This window comes from Phyllostomus discolor, chromosome X (genome assembly GCF_004126475.2).
Source record: "Phyllostomus discolor isolate MPI-MPIP mPhyDis1 chromosome X, mPhyDis1.pri.v3, whole genome shotgun sequence".
NCBI classification, from domain to species: Eukaryota; Metazoa; Chordata; class Mammalia; order Chiroptera; family Phyllostomidae; genus Phyllostomus; species Phyllostomus discolor.
Genome location: NC_050198.1, coordinates 36,480,916 through 36,500,309, shown reverse-complemented (window position 1 = coordinate 36,500,309; position 19,394 = coordinate 36,480,916). Strand labels below are relative to the sequence as shown.

Sequence of the window (19,394 nt, the reverse complement as noted above, 5' to 3'; positions counted from 1 at the left end):
TTTTTTTAGTCATTTTAATGCATTTTTCCCTGTGCATAAGAGAAATAACTGATAGAGTCAAAAGATACAGTTTCCTTTACACATAGCAGTTAAAAGTAATGCAAACATCACATGACACTTTCAGTGAAAGTTACATTTCCAATTACAAATCAAAATGTGTATTATAAGGGTTTCTTTATGAGAGAAGCTGAGAAGGAAATCTTAGGTAAAAAGCACTTTCCTGGCATTACTACACTGATCCTTCAGGCTGCACAAAGATTAAGGTCATATACAGTCAATCGGCAAATGTTGACACAATTTCACACAGTAAGTTTTCTATACAATTAAATGTATACTTAGAAATACCAGGATAAACATTTCTACTATATTTAACGGAACTTGTCTAGCCAACATTTTCACTGAGAAGTTGATCAAAGATGCTGTAAGATTCTACAAAATTGTTACATACCTAGCTCCAGAAATATTTCTTATATTCTTTCTCATTTTGATTAAACATATTCTGCTCAAAATTCTGTTGTAATATTTCTAGATGTACAGTTCCAATTGTGCTTACTGTACTGTATACAAATATAGCAAAAACATCAACGAATGATATAAATCTTACAGCATTTTGCTAGCAAAAATACATGCCAAAGTCACAATAAGCAATATTGTACCACAAATTAGAGCGCTTCAAATAATTTGCTTCTGGTTTTAATATTTCCATTCTACATTAAATTACTATCATAGGCTAATGTTTAAAATGCAAACAAATTGGACATTTGTAGAAGAAAACTTGTTCACCCAACTGTGAAGTTTGATACCTGTTTCCAAAAACCACAATAAATGCAGAATAAAGAGAAGTGTTTGCATGCAACACTTTTCAGTAAAACAGTATTGATTCCCACCATTCAAAACAGACAAGTAAATGGAAGTGGAGAGGGAGAAGGGAGAGAGGCGGGGAGAGGGGAGAGAGAGAGAGGGAGAGGAGAGAAGGAAGGAGGAAGAAGGGAGGGAGGGAGGGAGGGAGGGAGGGAGGGAGGGAGAGGGAGGGAGGAAGTAGGTAGGTATGGACACTACCTAAAAATGTATCATATTGGACTTATAACTAGACAGATTTAAAAGAACCAAAATGAAAGTAAAGCATGGTTTGTGTGTTTAAAGATTTGAGCCATTATCAAAAATAAGATACATTTTTTCAAGGTACAGAAATGAATTATGATGGCTGGGAGCCCAGCAGCCTCTCAATGGCTGCATTGATGTCGCCTCCTGTTGCTATTAGAGCCTGCAAGTTTGCTTCACGGTTTAAGAACCCCATTGCGTTGAGCTGTTCCAGTTGCTGCTGAAATCTGACTTCTGGATTTGGCAGCTGTGGAGGATTTGCTCCAGCCAGAGCCTGCACCATTTGCTGAATGAATTGCTGGTTAGGTCCAGATTCTGATGTTGGGCTTGTGGTTTCACTGGGTGCAGAGCTAGACATGGTGGGCCCAGGAGTGGTGCCAGAACCAGCAGAGCCAGGTGGGCCTGCAGGGCCGGTGGGTCCTATGGGCCCAATGGGCCCTATGGGAGTAAACGGGACAATGGGGCCTATGGGACCTATGGGTGTGACTGGGCCTACAGGGCCTATTGCGGTTCCCAGCACCCCCACCCCCACACCTGGAGTGAAGCTTGGAATGAGGCCAGGCGCTTCAGTGGCTAATGTCTGTAGCCCCTGCTGGATCTGCATCAAAGCCTGCATTGCTCTTGGGTTTGACATAGCTGACAGCGTGTCTGGATTCTGCATCTGCTGCACAAAAGCAGGGAGCTGTGGACGCATCTGCTCCTGCAGCTGAGGATTTGCAGTAAACACCGGGCTATTCAGCATCATCTGTGCAGCCAAATCTGGATTCTGGGTCAGCGACTGCATCATGCTTCTCATGTAGGGCGCAGACAGCATATTCTGAATCAGCTGGGGGTTTTCAGTTATCTGTTGCAGCAAGCTCTGCATTCCTGGGGTACTGAAGACGCTTGCAACATAATTGGCTGCAGCCACAGTGTTTCCAGTAGCACTACTGGAGCTATTGCTAGACCCACTGCCAGTGCTTGTGGTTGTGCCGGTGGGTGCAGAACTCTGAGTAGCCGGTGGTGGTGCCCAAGGATTGGGTAGCGGATCTCGATTTTCGGTGCGGGAAGGCTGCGTACCTTCCCCGGAGGAGGAACTGCTCCCCACGGAGGCAAAAGGATTACCTCCAAACTGCTCTTGTGCAGCATTCAGCATAGGTTCTTGAATGTCAGTGTACATGCGCCGTAGGGCATTATAGCCACCTGGGATGCTTTCGAGATTACTGAGAGCCAGGTCTTGATTTCTCATCATCTCTTGCATCATGGCTGGATTCCTGGCGATTTCGAGGGTCTGCCTCATTATATCTGGGTTGTTGAGCAGGTGACTGATCTCTGGGTTTCTCTGAATCAATTGTTGCATTTGTGGATTGGCCATAATGAGCTGCCTCATCAGATCGGGATTTGAAAGCATGCTCTGAACAAAGGGATTTTCCATGATTTGGATCATCATCTCAGGGCTGGACAGGAGCTGCTGCTGCATCTGGTTCTGGAGCTCAGAGAAGTTGGTCGAGCTCAAACCCAGGCTGCTAAGGCCTGCAAGTCCTCCCAGGCTCCCCAACCCAAAAGGGTTGCTATTTGTGGAAATAGGTGTGGAGTTACTCCTGGGAGTCGACGCGGTAGTAGTATTAGTTCCCGCGGCAGTGCTGGGCTGTGTGGTCTGGCCCTGAGGTCGGTTCTGGCTTTTGATGACAAGGTGAACAGTCAGTCCATCATGAATGCCGTGCTGGATCAAGGTATCTTGATCTTTTAAGATTTTTCCGGCAAAAATCAGCACTAGCTGATCTGTTTGGGATTTGAAGCGTTTTGAAATCGCTTCCTTAAACTGCTGCACTGAGCTATTCTCGGGCACCGCGAACTCCTCTTTCTCTTTGGGGGTCTTGACAGTGACTTTGATAATTTTAGGCTCGGCCTCGGCAGACGCAGAGCCTTGGGCCGCAGCAGGGCCGCGGGAAGGGCGCGGGGGGCCGCTGCTCTCGCCGTTCTCAGCCATGGCGGCCGCGGTGACGCAGGCAGACAGGGAAGGCGCGGGCGGACGGGCGAGAGAGAGAGCGAGGGAAGGAGGAAAAAGGAGACGCCGCCGCAGCAGGCTGGGCCGGGTCGGGCGGGGAGCGCGGAACACAGTACCTCTGTAATGAAGACTGCGGTTTTCTGATCCTCCAGTGGAGAGATGGCTCCGTGTAGGCCGCGGGCCGAGATCTCAGCGTTCTGGACTCTGGGCCTCCGCCACCGCCACAGCCACCGCCACCGCCGAGTGATCCCACCGCGCGCACTCCCAGCAACTCCCGCAGACGCTCTCCTCGTTCCTCCCCGCCCCTTCCCCTCCCCCAGTGCCGCGCTCACCGCCCCTCCCCCCTTTGCTGACGCGGCGCCAGGCCCAGAATGATAGCTGCGACTCAGTGAAAATAAAAAAAAACTTCTGTACTAAAAAAAAAAAAAGAGAGGGAGAGGGAGAGAAACAGAGAGGGAAGTAAACACCGAGAGAATAGAAAAAAGAGAGGGAAGGAGGGAGGGAAAAGAGAAAGGGAGCCAGCTTCTATAGAAGACATTAAAAGACCAATGGGGAGGGGGTTATATGTATTTATATATTTGAAATCCATAAAGCAGTGAAAGATGAAAGGATGAATCAAACTGACCCCATGTAAAAGACAAAAATAAAAAATAAAGAACTCTGACGAAACAAAAAGATTAATATTCCCAATAGAAGAATAGGAGAACACTGGTAGAAGCTTGTTTTACAAAAGAAGTGCAAATGGCCAATTGGCATACAAAAGGATTATTAAGCTCACCAGTAATAAAAAAATCCAAATTAAAACAATGAGATTCTATTTCTGCCTTATCATAATGGCAAAAATGAAAAATGATAAACCCTACTGAGAGTTGACAAAATGCACTTTCATGCCAATTGAAGTGTAAATTATTGTAATCAAAAGGCAATTTGAAAATGTACCGACATTTTAAATATTTCCACTTTTCTTTAGAAATACCTCATTTAGGGACCTCGCCTATGAAAATAATTGCAAAATATGTGTATAAAATGTATATGCAATGCAGGATTTTTTAAAAATTATTTTAAACAGTAATCAGCTTCTATTTAAACAGAATTGGTCAACTATGTTATGATATAGCCAAACAATAAAACAATATACACTATGTTTTAAAAAATGGTTGGTTAATTTATATGGTATAAATTATCTTTAAAGGTACACATGAAATAAACAGTAATTGTAGGGAAATCACACAGTGTTTTCACTTTCAGCTATATTTATATATTTATGAATAGTAAAAATTATAAAAGCCTGTATGTGTTAATACCGAAAATGCAATAAATATCTTTTTATTTTAAAACTATTTTTAATTAGTTTATGTAAATCATCTTTACATGTAAAAACATCTGGAATACTGCATACAGTATGTTAATAGTGATTATTACTTAGTGCTGAAATTATGAATAATTATTCTTTGTCTTTTTTATATTAAAATTTTCTGATGGCTTTTATAAGTATGCACTGCATTTATAATACTTTTAAATTTTTTATTGTTGTTTGATTACAGTTGTCCCTATTGTTCCCCCATTACTCTCCCTGCCCTGCCCAACACCTCTCTCCCACATTCAGTCCTCACCCCACTTTGTCCTTGCCCATGGGTCCTTTATACAAGTTCCTTGACTTGACCCTTCCCCTTCTTCCCCCCCTTATCCTCTTCCCCTCCCCCCTCTAGTTACTGTCAGTTTGTTCTTTATTTCCATGTCTCTAGTTCTATTTTGCTCACTTGTTTTGTTGATTAGTTTCCACTTATACATGAAATCATATGGCATTTATCTTTCACCACCTGACTCATTTCATTTGCATAATACTTTCCATTTCCATCATGCCATTGTGAAGACTCCTTCTTTTTGCTGTGTAGTATTTCATTGTGTAAATGTACCATAGTTTTTTATCCCTCATTTACAGATGGACGCTTAAGCTGTTTCCAGCACCTGGCTATTGTAAGTTGCATGGCTATGAACATTGGGGTCATTAGGTTATTTTGAATTAGTGTTTAAGGATTCTTTTTTAAAAAGATTTTATTGATTTTTATCTTTAGAGAGAAGGGAGAAAGAGAAGGAGAGAAACATCAGTGTGTGGTGGCCTCTAGTATGCCCCCTACTCCGGACCTGGCCTGCAATGCAGATATGTGCCCTGACTGGGAACTGAACTGGCCATACTTTGGTCCACAAGCCAGCAATCAATCCACTGAGCCACACCAGCCAGGGCTGTTTCAGGATTCTTAAGGAATAATGCCAGCAGTGGAATTTCTGGGTCAAAATGCAGTTTCATTTTAGTTTTTTTTTTAGGAAATTCCATACTGTTTTCCACAGTGGCTGCACCAGTCTGCATTCTCACCAACAGTGTACTAGGGTTCCCTCTTCTCTACAATCTCTCCACTACTTGTTTGTTGATTTGTTTATGATGACCATTCTAATCAGTGTGAAGTGGTATCTCACTCTGGTTTTAATTTGTATCTTTCTGATAGCTAGTGATGCTGACCATCCTTGCATATGCCTACGGTACCTCTGTATGTCCTCCTTGGGGAAGAGCCTGCCTATTCAGGTCCTTTGCCCAGTTTTTAATTGGATTGTTGGCCCTCCTGGTGTGGAGTCGTGTGAGTTTTTTATATATTTTGTAGATCAAACCCTTGTCTGGGGTATCATTGCAAATATATTTTCCTATATGGCTGGCTCCCTTTTCATTTTGCTGATGTTTTCTTTAGCTGTGCAGAAGCTTTTTATCTTGATGAAGTCCTATTTGTTTATTCTTTCCTTTATATCCCTTGCTCTAAGGGACATATTAGTGAAAATATTGCTGCATGAGGTCTCTGAAATTCTCCTGCCTATGTTCTCTGCTAGGGCTTTTATGGTGTCGAGACTTATATTTAAGTCTTTTATTCATCTAGAGTTTATTTGGGTGTATGGGGTAAGTTGATGGTCAAGTTTCTTTCTCTTTTTTTTTTTTTTTTGCATGAAGCTGTACAGATCTCCCAACACCATTTGTTGAAGAGGCTGTCTTTATGCCATTTTACTCTTCTATCCCCTTTGTCAAATATTAATTGACCATAGAGACATGGGTTTATTTCTAGCCTCTCTATTCTGTTCCACTGGTCTATGTGTCTGTTCTTATGCCAGAACCATACTGTTTTGATCACAGTGGTCTTTTAATATAGTTTAATAACAGGTATTATAATCCCTCCAACTTTGTTCTTCTTTCTCAACATTGCTGAGGCTATTCAGGGTCATTTTTGGTTCCATATAAATTTTTGGAATATTCGTTCTATATCTGTGAAATACATCACTGGTACTGTAATAAGGATTGCATTGAATCTATAAATTGTTTGGGTAGTATGGACATTTTGATGATGTTAATTCTTCCAATCCATGAACACGGTATGTGCTTCCATTTATTTGTGTCTTCCTTAATTTCTTTGTTCAGTGTTGTGTAGTTTTCTGAGTACAGATCTTTAACCTCCTTGGATTTATAATATTTTTAAAAATCAGAAGGCATTTTGGAGGGAGGTGATAGGTAGACATTGACAGACACACCGTAGTATTGTCCAACATTAACATATTTAGTAAATTTAGTTACCAATAAGTAGGAAAAATAAACATGTAGCACTTGAATAATAGAACAAATAATTTTAAATTTATATATAAATATCTAACTCTTACTATACAGAAAATACCTCTTCCCCCCTAGTATCCAGCCATCATTTAACAGCATTTGAATGTCCTTAGGCCACAAATACCTTAATAAATCCAAAGATAAGAAAAAATATGAGTATGAGTATGTGATGTCTATCAATAGGGGAGTGGATTAAAATAGTATGATTAATATGATTAATAGAATATAGAAAATAAAAGGAATGAACTAGATATAAATATATTTATATGTATAGATCTCAAAAACCTAATTAGGAGAGCACTCCTTGGTGTTTATATATGCATTAATATGTATTTGAAACTATCGACAATATGTTAAAGTTATTAAGACTAAACTTGCACCCATGAGGAAGAGGAAATGGAATAGCTCACCAGACGGTGAATAAAAGAAGATTGAATTAAATCTGTAAAAATCAATTTATCTTTGAAATGGAAGCAAATATGGTAAAAATAGCAATAGTTAATTCTAGATGTTGGGAATATGAGTATTTTTATACTACTGTTGTATTTGGGGTATTTTTAATTCTCTCAAAAAATAAAATAAATTAAATATCACATCATATTATTTTATCTCAATAGAACAAACCTAGATATTTATAATGAAAGCATGAATGAAAACCTCAACCACTTGGAAATTAAGAACAGAATCACACATTTTAGGGGCAAAGTGAAAATAAAAAATTTTATCACAGTGCTTTAGAAATATAATGATAATGAGGACATATATATCAATAATTATCATGGGACTTTCCCTCTGTGTGGTCTGAAGACCTTGTTTAAATAATACACACTTTGAGCCTCCACCACAAACCTACTAATATTGTGGTGTTCAGGAATCTGCATTCTTATCAAGCTCCAGTTAGTTTAATTATACTTGATTTACTGGGTACTATGTGAACAAACTCAGAGTCAAATTTATATACCAAAGACCTTAAGTACCAAACAATTCAAAATGAAAATAGTTCTCCCAGTCCCAGGCACTTCAGTGTACACATGGTTAAGTTCAAGAAACACACTGTGCACAACTAGTCCTGAAAATGGCACAGAAATGGCATCAAGAAATGCTGGTCACAAAGACACAAATTTCTTAAGGAAGTAGATTCCAAGTTCCTGAACAACTTGTGCTTTGCCAAGAACCAGAACAAGAAAGGCCTGAAGAAGATGCAGGCCACCAATACCAAGGCTGTGGGTGCACATGCCAAGGCTACCAAGGCCTTGTAAAGGTCAAGGAGGTCAAACCCAAGATCCCAAAGGGCAGCAGCTGCAAACTCAGTCAACTTGCTTACATCACTCACTCCAAGCTTGGGAAACGTGCTGGTCCCACATCACCAAGGGTCTCAGGCTCTACTGGCCCATATCTAACACCAAGGCTCAAGCCAAGGCCCAGACTACAACTGTGGCTGCAGGTCCAGTTCAGGCTCCCCAAAGTACCAGGGTCCCCATGAAGGCTCCAGAATAGAGGCAGAGGTCTGCCAATGTGAAAACGGAAGGACTGGTGTGATCCCTGGACTGCTGTTTGCACATAGCTGGTGTCTTCCTGTGCTATTTGTACAACTAAATCTGAGGCAGGATCTGTCAAAAAATGAAAGTAAAAATAAATGAATTAGGCTTTCAAATATATAGGACAACAGAAAAGAGAGAAGCAAGTGCTCACTACAAAATACATGAAAGCAAATGTTAGTTAATTAACAGATAGAAAAACTAAAATTTATCGAGTAAATATAAGAAGTTATTTAGACAAGCAAGTTAAATAGATAAACCATTACTATTGGGTTGGCCAAAAAGTCTGTATAGTTTTTCTCCGTAAAAGACACCTTTTTTATTTTCACCAACTTTATTGATTTGGATATTTTGAGTATGTTGGCTATCTCCTGTGGTATAACATTGGTTGTTCTCAGTAATGTCTCATTTTGATTGCTATTGACTTCAACTGGTATACCTGACCATGGAGCATTGTCCAACAAGAAATCTCCAGCACAAAATTTCACGAACCACTTTTGACACATTTGATCAATCACATCACTTTCTCCATACACTGCACAAATCTTTTTCTGTGTTTCAGTTGAGTTTTAACCTTTCTTGAAATAATAAAGCATAATGTGCTGATAATGTTGCATATTTTCTTGCATCATAAATATTAAAATGGCTACACAAAAATTCACCAGTTTTGATAAGTTTTGTAAATGCACGCTGATATGGCAGTTGTCATAATATAATCTAAAGATAACTAAGCACTACTAGAGTTACCTTAGAGAAATACCAAACAAACATTTTGGCCAACCCACTTAGGTGATTTTATTACAAGTCCCTCACCAAAGAACACAGCAGAGGATCACCTTCTTCCTGGTCTCCTAAAAGCAGTGTTTTTTCTAGTGTAAACTCTTTATTACAGAGCAGAAGTAAGAATGAATAGCAATCATCCTGGAGTCCCTCCATAGAAGGGTAGTTTCTAAAGAAGTAAAAGACTTGTGAAAGTGCATCTCCTTATGGGGGACCCTAGTTTGGGTTTAGTAGACAGTGTGAGAGATGTAATGTAGTTTTAGCCTCTTTGTTTTTCTCCATCCCCCCAAATTTATTGAGATATATACATAATTATCATATAACATTGTGTAAATTTAAAGTGTACTACTTACTGATTTGGTTTACCTCTATCACATCACATAACAACCATTTATTTTTTGTGGTGAGAAAATTTACAATATACTCTCTTAGCAACTTTAAGCATTTGTCCTTGATTTTACAAGTAATGTGATTTTTTGCATTTTATTGCAAAATAAATATATCCACTTTAATGTTTTAAATTTCTTACAATCACATAAAATTCGTATGTCGGTGGTTGAATGAAGATGTTTTTGTTAGTGAGAAGCACATCAATTAGCTTAATTTTAATCTTAAAATTTAAGAGAAGACCAACAAGATAAATACATAAAAACTGAGACTGAATGAGTAGATTAATTACAGATAAAGGGAATTTTTATTTTTTTTTAAATGTTGTATGAAAACCACAATGAGATATCACCTCACACCTGTCAGAATGACCACCATCAATAAATCAACAAACAACAAGTGCTGGGGAGGATGTGGAGAGAGGGGAACCCTTTTGCACTGTTGGTGGGAATGCAAATTGGTGTAGCCACTGTGGAAAGCAGTATGGAGATACCTCAAAAAATTAAATATGGAACTTTCTTATGACTCAGCAATTCTACTTCTTAGAATTTATCCAAAGAAAATCAAAATACTAATTCAAAAAAATATAAGCACTTCTATGTTCATTACAATTGACAAGATTTGGAAGCACCCATAGTGTCCATCAGTAGAAGAATAGGTAAAACAACTATGGAACATTTACACAGTGGAATTCTACTTGGCTGTAAAAAAAAAAGAAAGAAAAGAAAACTTTACTCTTTGGGACAGTATTGATGTACCTGAAGAACATTATGCTAAGTGAACTAAGCCAGTTCAAGAAATACAAATACCATAAAATTTCACTCACGTGTGGAATCTAATGAACAAACAGAACTAATAAGCAAAATAGAGACAGAGTCATAGATAGGCTGAAAGCTCTGGGGAGGGTTGGGGTGTCGGTGGAGGGACTCAGCAAAAATGAAAAAAAGAGAAAAAGCTCATGGACACAGACAACAGTGCGGTGATTGCAGGGGTGACGGGGGAGTGGAGGTGGAAGAGAGTAAAAGGGGATAAATGGTAACAGAAAAAGAAGTAAATACATAAATAAATACAATTTTCTGATTTAAAAAAGAGTAATGAGATAAATAGATAAAAACTGGGATTCCACTGGTAAATTTAATCACAAATGAAGGGAATTTTTCATTAAAATGAATTTTTTAAACCTTCACCCAAGGATATGTTTATTGATTTTAGAGAGGGAGAAAAAGAGAGGGAGAGAGAGAGACATCCATCAATGGTTGCCTCCCATACAGGCCCCAACTGGGACTGAACCTGCAGCCTAGGTGTGTGCTCTGACTGGGGACCAAACCTACAACCATTTTGTGTATGGAATGACTCTGCAATCAACTTAGCCACCCAGTCAAGGCAAAGGGAATTTTTCAAATTTTATTTTTTAATTAAATTTATTAGGGTGGCATTGGTTAATTAAATTATGTAGGTCTCAATTATACATTTAATTCTATGATATATCATCTGTATATTTATTGTGTATTTACCACCCAAACTCACAGCTCCTCCTGTCACCATATATTTGACCCATTCTACTCTTTACTAAACCCCACCCCTTCCCTCTGGTAACCTCCATACTGTTGTCTGTGTCCATGAGTTCTTGTTTGTTTGACTTGTTTTTTCATTTGTAGCTTTCAGTTTCATATCGTACATATGAGTGAAATCAAATGGTTCTTGACTTTTTCCATCTGATTATTTCCTTTAGCATGATAGTCTCCAGATGTGTCCATGTTGTCTCAAGTGGCAGTATTTCATCTTTTTTGATGGCTGAGTACTATTTCATTGAAAATACTTTGTAAAATCTTTGCTAATAACAAAGAAAAATGGGTGATTGTATAACTTTTCTAGAAAGATATACATGAGCAAAATATATTCAAGAAGTAGAAAACCTTACCAGATTATGTAAGACACTTGAAAAAGGAATAAGAAATTCAATAATTAGCTATTTAAATAATCAGCTTTCTTGGGTTGTGGCTGAGCTCACGCTTTTACTTTCTTTACCAAATCCATTGAATTAATTGAAATGATATGAGAAAAATAATTAATACCTAACTGTGTTACAACAATGGAAAAAGTGCCATCCATGAATCTTCATGTTAAATACCAAAATAAATTACAGACAAAAAATGAAATCATAAAGCTTGCAGAAAAAGATTAAAGCAAATATTTATATAATCTAAGCATGGTAAAGACTTTTCTAAAACAGCAAAGAAAAACTATAAATGGAAAGATTGATATATTTCATTGAATAAGAACAAAAGTTTCTATATGCTAAAAATACAATAAAAATCAAAAGCTTTAAGTTAAACTAAAATTTTTGCAACATTTATAACACATGAGGTCTTAGCATCTTTAGCATAACATACTTCTTACAAATCAATTTTTAAAAATAAGCATTCAAAGGGAAAAATGGACAAAGGACATTAACTAATACATTAATGTTACTAAAGGGGAATAATGTTCAAAGATAATGAAGAATGGAAGGAAGGGAGGGAGTGAAGGAGGAGGGACTAAAATAATGTATCTTCTTTAAATGTAAAATACAAATTAAAATAATGAAATATTTTTGTGTATAAAATTGAAGAGACTGTTATAATACCTGGTCTTGACATAGTCAATCTAGACTGCTGGTACAAATTTTGGCTCCACGACTTCCACTTATTATCTGCATGATATGGTACAAGTAACTTAACATTTATGTACCTCTTTGACCTCACAGTATTCTTTATTGGTGAAGTAAAAGGTTGTTTGGGAATCAGATAAATTAAAATATTTCAAGCATTTTGAACTGTGCCCCATTCATATTAAGTACTATACGAGTAATATTGTTGTTATCATTACTAGAAAAAAACAGATATTTCCTCTTGGCTGGAAATTAGGTAACGTGGTAAGCACAACTTATATAAAGGACAATTTGCTAATAAATACCAAATGCTTAATTAATAAAACATATGGACAATTTTACTGAGCAATTTTTATTTAGGAATTTATCTTTGAGGAAGCAATTCCAGTTTGTTGAGGTCTTGATGTGATTGTCCTTCTTAAATGTATTATCTTCCTGGGTAGCTTAAGGGAAATTCCATTATTATTCCACATTCCTACTGATGCACAGAGGGACAAACAGTACAGTCAGAACTAGAGAGAAAGCTAAGTGATATAGTGGCAAGACCATAGACTTGAGCCAAAAGGACCGATTTCAACTCCAGCTTGGTCATCTATGACTATATGACATTACTGAGGTTCATTTCATTTCTCTGAACCTTAGTTTCTTTATTAGTTAAAATGGGACCGATATGCACACACTTCATGGTTGTAGTTATAGTCAGTAAATATACAAGAGAGACATTAATTCTTCTGACATCCCCTCTTCTCCAAAAATAAAACAAATGAAATAATCATTGGTAAGTTAAACTATGAAATAAAAAAATACAGTAAGGGATCAGAGCAGATGCAATATATCTGGCAGATGTATATTCTGCCTTAGAAATATATGTTCAAATTATATATCATTTTTGTTCTGACTCCATGCTCCCTATAACCTTCTAATAACTTTTATTTTTCATATAGTTTGCCTATAGAGAAAGAAAGTGCAAATCAGGCTTTTTTGATTGTCCAGAAATTCGAGTGCTAGATACACACTTTAGCCTCTATTACATAAATTACAAACTGGCAACTCATGGGCTGGCTTTGGCCTTCCAACAACTAAAACTTGACAAATTTCTCACGCAAATCTAGATTTTAAACTTCTCTTTAAAAATTGGATGATATGGCTACATTGGACTCATACACTCAGAGGGCTACACTTTGACTGGAATTGAGTAGTGGCTGTACATTTTAGACAAGGCATGCATTCTGATTCTACAAGGTTCACTCCATTCATTTTATTATCTAGTTGGTTCCCTAGGCATTGGAGTTTCTGACCTTAGATGGAGAAGTTCAAGCTTTCCCCACCCTCACTCTATCTACTAAAGAGTAGGAACACTGAATCACTGAAGTGAGCTGGAAAAGACAAATAATACACTTGAGTCACTTTATTAAAAGGTGGAGTATTCACTCTAGGGAGAATATTAGTATGTTTTTATTGAGGTAAACACACTCTTTTAATTTTATTTTTATTGCTTATGCTGTTACAGTTCCCACTTTTTCTCCCTTGCCAAATCTCCACCCAGCTGCACCCTCTCCCCTCCCTAAGCTAGTCCCTATGTTGTTGTCTGTGTTCAGGAGTTGTGCACAAATGTTCCTTGGTTAATCCTTTCACCATCTTTTATCCTGTCCCCTCCCTTCCTCTCTGGCAGTTGTCAGTTTGTTCCATGTATATAAGTTTCTGTTACCATTTTGTTCATTAGTTTACTGTGTTCATTAGATTCTACATATAAGTAAGGCCACATGATATTTTTCTTTCACTAACTGGCTTAATTCACTTAGCATAATTTTCTCCAGGTCCATCCACGCTGTTGCATAATTTAAGAGTTTCTTCTTTTTACTGCTGCATAGTATTCCACTATGTAAATGTACCACAGCTTTTCTGTGTAACTAAAGAAACCATCAGCAACATGAATAGGGAACTCACCAAATGGGAGAACATTTTCACCAATGATACATGTGACTAGGGTTTAATCTCCAAATATACAAAAACTAATACAACTCAATGTCAGAAAGACGAACAACTCAATTAAGAAATGGACAAAATACCTGGACAGACACTTCTCCAAAAAGGACATGCAGAGAGCCTGAAGACATATGACAAAATGCTCAGCACTACTGATCATCAGAGAGATGCAAATTAAAACCTTATCAAGATATCACCTCACACCTACCAGAATGGCTATTATCAATAAATCAATAAACAACAAGTATTAGAGAGGTTGTGGAGAAAAGGGAACCCTCACACACTGTTGGTGGGAATGCAGCCTGGTGCAGCCACTGTGGAAAACAATATGGAATATCCTTTAAATATTAAAAATGGAACTCCCTTTTGACCCAGTGATTCCACTTCTGGGAATATACCCCAAGGATCCAAAACACCAACACACAAAAAATATGCACCCCCATGTTTATAGCAACACTATTTATAAGAGCCAAGATTTGGAAACAGCCTAAGAACCTGTCAGTAGATGAGTGGGTAAAAAAGCTGGGGAAAACATTTTCTTTCCGATGATGATGATAGCAGCTAATACTTTTTCTTCCATTTATCTTTCCGTGCATTTCACCATCAAAGTTACATGATGTTGAGGGATTTGCAACTAAAAAGTGGGCCTTGAGAAGGATATGAGATGGGAGTGAAAGTGTGTTCCACTGTGCTGGGTTTCATGAGATTTTATGTTATAAACTATGGCATAAGTTGCATTTTATGAATTCTTTTCAAAGGAATTTGGGAGAACCAAATTCCTTCTAAATATATGAAATCAACAAAAGGAAAATGAAAATTAGAGGTTGGAGAAAAATACTCAGTTGTAATTAAAAATAATATAGAGGACAAAATGAAAAAAGAAAGCAAGAGTAACTATTTATTTCATCAGGATGTAGACATAAGAACAACTGTTACTTTCAATCTCATTCATACCACTAAGATAGAATTGATGACAAAGTAGAAGTGTCAGGAGAAACTGAACCTATGACTTTAGAGGCCATCTAAGTTTAACCTCTTTAAAGATAGAATGTTGGCCATGGAGATATTATAGGCATTAAAATACTCTGGGACTAATACAATTATATAAAGATTCAAATACATAAAACAGAGGTTACATTTCAAAGATAACTCTATGAGACCTATTTAATTTGCAGCACAGTTAAGAGTTGAAGTTAGCTACATTATATGGGAATGTGTTATCATTAAAAACATTGTATGCAAAAACTGCTTCCAACATGCAAATCAGAATACCAACAGAAATACACCTGGCAGCAGTAGGAGGAAATATTTCTTTCACATGGATTTGCACATGGATTCCCAAGACTGTAGTATCAGTACTCAGAAATTTCCAATGGCAACAAGGAAATAAAAGGAGTTGAATTGTAAAACAAATCTTTTTCCAAGGTAACTGCTTCATTGGCAAATCTGTATATTAGATAGATAGGACAGCTGGTATTTACCTTTAATAGCCTGAAGTCCTCAGATTGACATTTACTGATGGCATCTATTGTTGAATTGTGATGTTGCAGTCAAAACCAATTAGACATTGAAAATGCCCAAGTACAAATCAAATGATAATGCAATATTTATAGAAAAAGTCTCGTAGTCTGTAGAAGATGGAGTGTAGAACAAAGATACTAGAGTAAGGAAAGGTCAAATTCTTGCAAAGGTAGTGTCTATTGTTGATGGTAAATATTAGTTGCTGCAGAAGATCAAGAAATTGTAGCAGTATTACCATATATCAGGAAAGTCTTCAAACTTGAGTTTGTCTACACAAAGTCTCTTCAAACAGTAGGAGGATAAAAACAGTTTAAAGGGAATAGATTTCTAGCTACTTGATTTCCATATACCTTCTTTCGGAAAATTGATCTTTCCGAAAATATCCCTGAGGTCAAGGCATTCCCTTTTGCAATTGAGATTTTCCCACTTTACAAAATAAAGTCATACTTCTATCACACATTCAAGATTTTGGTATGCTGCATTGACTCTAGGTTTAAAAACCTTAAGTCAACAAAGGGTCAATTTCAAATATAAGTTGTATATTGGTGTCCAGCTTCAGAAACTGAATGATTCTAATGAGTAAGTAACAAATTTTGCAAGTCTGTAATTGCCAATTTTTGAGGAGGGCCTAATTGAATTGTCAGATGATAAGTCATTAAGATAATTTATGAAGTCATATTATGTGATTTTTGGCATATTATTTGGAAGGAACTTAAAGATGGAAAAGATTACTATCACAGAGTCCTTCTACTCCCATCTATTTATTTGTTTATAATAACAAATAAAAGGAAAAGACTTGCCAGCAATAAGCAATATTGATGCTTGGATCAATAAACTAATTGTGTGTCAGGGGTAAATCCCTCAAATTTCCAATTAAATTTTACCTTTTTATATTTACTATTTATCAAAGTTGGTGATGTATTTATATTATTTTGATTCATTCTGTACCAACAATAATTATAATGATAACAATACAGAACAATTTTTAACCCTTAAAATTAATTTTAATTTATATAATTTTTGTGGTAAGGAAGTATGATAAGGTAATCAATGAAAGGCTTCTTAACATAAAAATATATAAAATTAAGACAATACTTTTGTGCTTATAATAAATGAAAATATACATAAAAGGTAAAAAGAAAATATAAATTATGCAGTTGTTAAAGAGGAGTCTGTTAATGTATTTTAAAAACAAATGGTGGTGGATTTCAAATTGCTACAGTATTTAGACTCTGTTGGATATTTTTGAGAGGAGTGACAATTTACTTCAAAATGTCAACATTCATAATACTTCAGAAATTACATTTTTACCATTATTTAAATATATTATGACAAACTTTAGAAGTCAACTTAAATATATGTCAAGTGTATGCAGCAGTGGTTCAAAATTCTGTTATAGTAGTAGTAAATAAGCAAAAATGCTTGAAGATTTCTGATTTATAGGCTGCCTTCTACCTTTGGTCATCTGCTTTGCAAGCTCAAAGATTCACCATTGTCAGCATCCAGAATGGTTAAGGCCCTTAGAGACTGACTCACAAAGATGAGAAAGCAGATGATATTGAGATAGACATCAGAACATCAATTCATTAATTTTCAGTGAGAAATAACACTTTCACATTTACTAGAAGCACTCAAATCTGTGCATTCTGCGTATTTCCCCAAACTAACTGGAAATCTAAATGAAAATCAGAACAAGAAAATAAGGGATTGTTGATTGTCCTTTGAGTATAAATTGTAAGCCCAGCACATCATTAAACAGAAAAGTCATAGGCAAAATCATCTAATGATATGTGATGGGATGTTATAAAATGGTTATTAGGTAAACTGTGATTTTTACGATCATAAACCAAATATTTACTGGCATAAATCCACACTAATGCTGTATATCCATCTTCAACAGAGATAGTCTTGCTCATGGGATTAGAAAAATACTGGAAACCTAATGGCTAAATCATCTTTTACCCATTGGGTACCAACAATGGACATCAGTGATTCACTTCCCTATGCTTTTGTGTCTGACCAACCTCTCCAGTCCTTTCATATTCACTCATCCTTTCTTAAGATGCTAATACAGTCAATCAGGTCATAGTAGACTTATGCTTTAGGGGCCTGAGAGTTATTTTGTCTCCTCAGATGGTTTTGCATCTCTTTTCTTTGATGTGCAGATTTTACAATTTAATTATCAAAAGGCAATTGAACACTCATCCTTTTGTAGTTTTTAGGTAGGATAGAGTAAAAAGGAAGCTCATTGTAATCTCTAGTACTGACAATCCTGCTCAGGAAGAACAATGAAATAACTAAGTACAGTATTTTCCAGTTAAAATTAATAAATTGGAAACATATTGTTGTAGAAGTTCATAGGATTATGTTGTGAGATGGAATACATAGTCATATAATACACTCACTGTAGGTAGGTGACAATTTCATGTATGGCATAACGGCCACTCAGAATATATGGTATATAAGTAATAAAAGAGAAAAACTGTAACATTGAAGTTGGAAAGAAAATGGAAGAGGGTATAAATCTGGCTTCAACAGGAAAAACTATGAAGGACCAAAAAAAGAAGATTGTAAATTCAAGTTTTAATGGGGAAATGCATCCCAGGAAATTAGACAAGGAGACAACTATACTGGACGATGACATAGGCAGAAAGGGGTGGGAAATAAATACTAAAAGTCATGAAATGGAAAGTAAAGCAAAGATTATTTCAATGGTAGTCCCATTGTAAGTGAATTTGTAAATGAGACTCAAATTCTTCTCAGAAGAGAAACAGTACAAATCCTGAAGCATGGTATGAACAGAACAAAGATTCTAGATTGAAAGAGACCTTTAGGATTCTGAGAAGAAGAAATGGGTTTAGCTCTGGTACAAGAAACCAGGTTTAATACAAATAGATTGCATAGTTTTCTACCAAATTCTGAGTTGGGGGTATTTTCTACTGGTAATTAGGTGAAGAAAACAACTCAATTTTTAATCCTCACCCAAGGACATTTTTTTATTGCTTTTAGAGAGAGAGGAAGGGAAAGATAGAAACATCAATGTGAGAGAGAAACACTGACTATTTGCCTCCTGTATGCTCCCAGACTGGGGATAGTACGCACCCGGACCAGGGATGGAACCCACAAACTTTCGGTTTTCAGGGTGATGCTCCAACGAACTGAGCCATGCTGGCCAGGGCAAGAACAACTCAATATTTGTTTGCTGTTGGATTTTTAAGTTTTTTATTGTTTTTGCTCAACAGATAAAAAATAAGAATAGAAAACAGACCTGAGTGATTTTTGATGTGTATAGGAGAGGGCATAATGCATTTTTTGAATAATATGCCTCATAAAATGAAGCAGAATGGGCAGAGAAAAGCTAATTCAGGTATTAAGTTACTCAACTGGACACAGGGAAAATCAAGGTTTTTTTGAGAGGAAATTTTAATTATGTCTCAGAGTAAAGTGATGAGGGCAAGAAATGAGAGGGTATCCTTGGTGACATGGACAAGCATGATTATTGGTAGTAGGTCAAGAGAGTACTTTAGTAAAAAGAAATCTCCTTGGGGCCAAAAATTTGTGGGTATGAATACATTTTGTGGATAACCCCATTTACAACTTTATCTAGAAATTAGTTTAAGGAACAATTATGCAGACAACACTGATTTAAAACCTACAGATTTTCCTGTAGCTGTGCTTCCAGGAATTTTGAAACATTGTGCATTACTTCCTGGAAGACATTTATGACTGTCTGTCCATTCAGGGACTTGAAGATATGTCTGGTGAGAACAACTGTTTTAATGCAAATAGAATTATGTG

General features: G+C 36.7%; 1 protein-coding gene across 1 annotated transcript; it reads right to left on the bottom strand.

Annotated features, from left to right (window-relative positions):
• Positions 1–1,183: 1,183 nt before the first annotated feature.
• On the bottom strand, positions 1,184–3,378 carry UBQLN2 (ubiquilin 2). Its single transcript, XM_036017169.1, has one exon. It carries the CDS (start codon positions 3,068–3,070, stop codon positions 1,196–1,198), a length of 1,875 nt encoding a protein of 624 aa, XP_035873062.1. The 5' UTR covers positions 3,071–3,378; the 3' UTR covers positions 1,184–1,195.
• Positions 3,379–19,394: the final 16,016 nt, after the last annotated feature.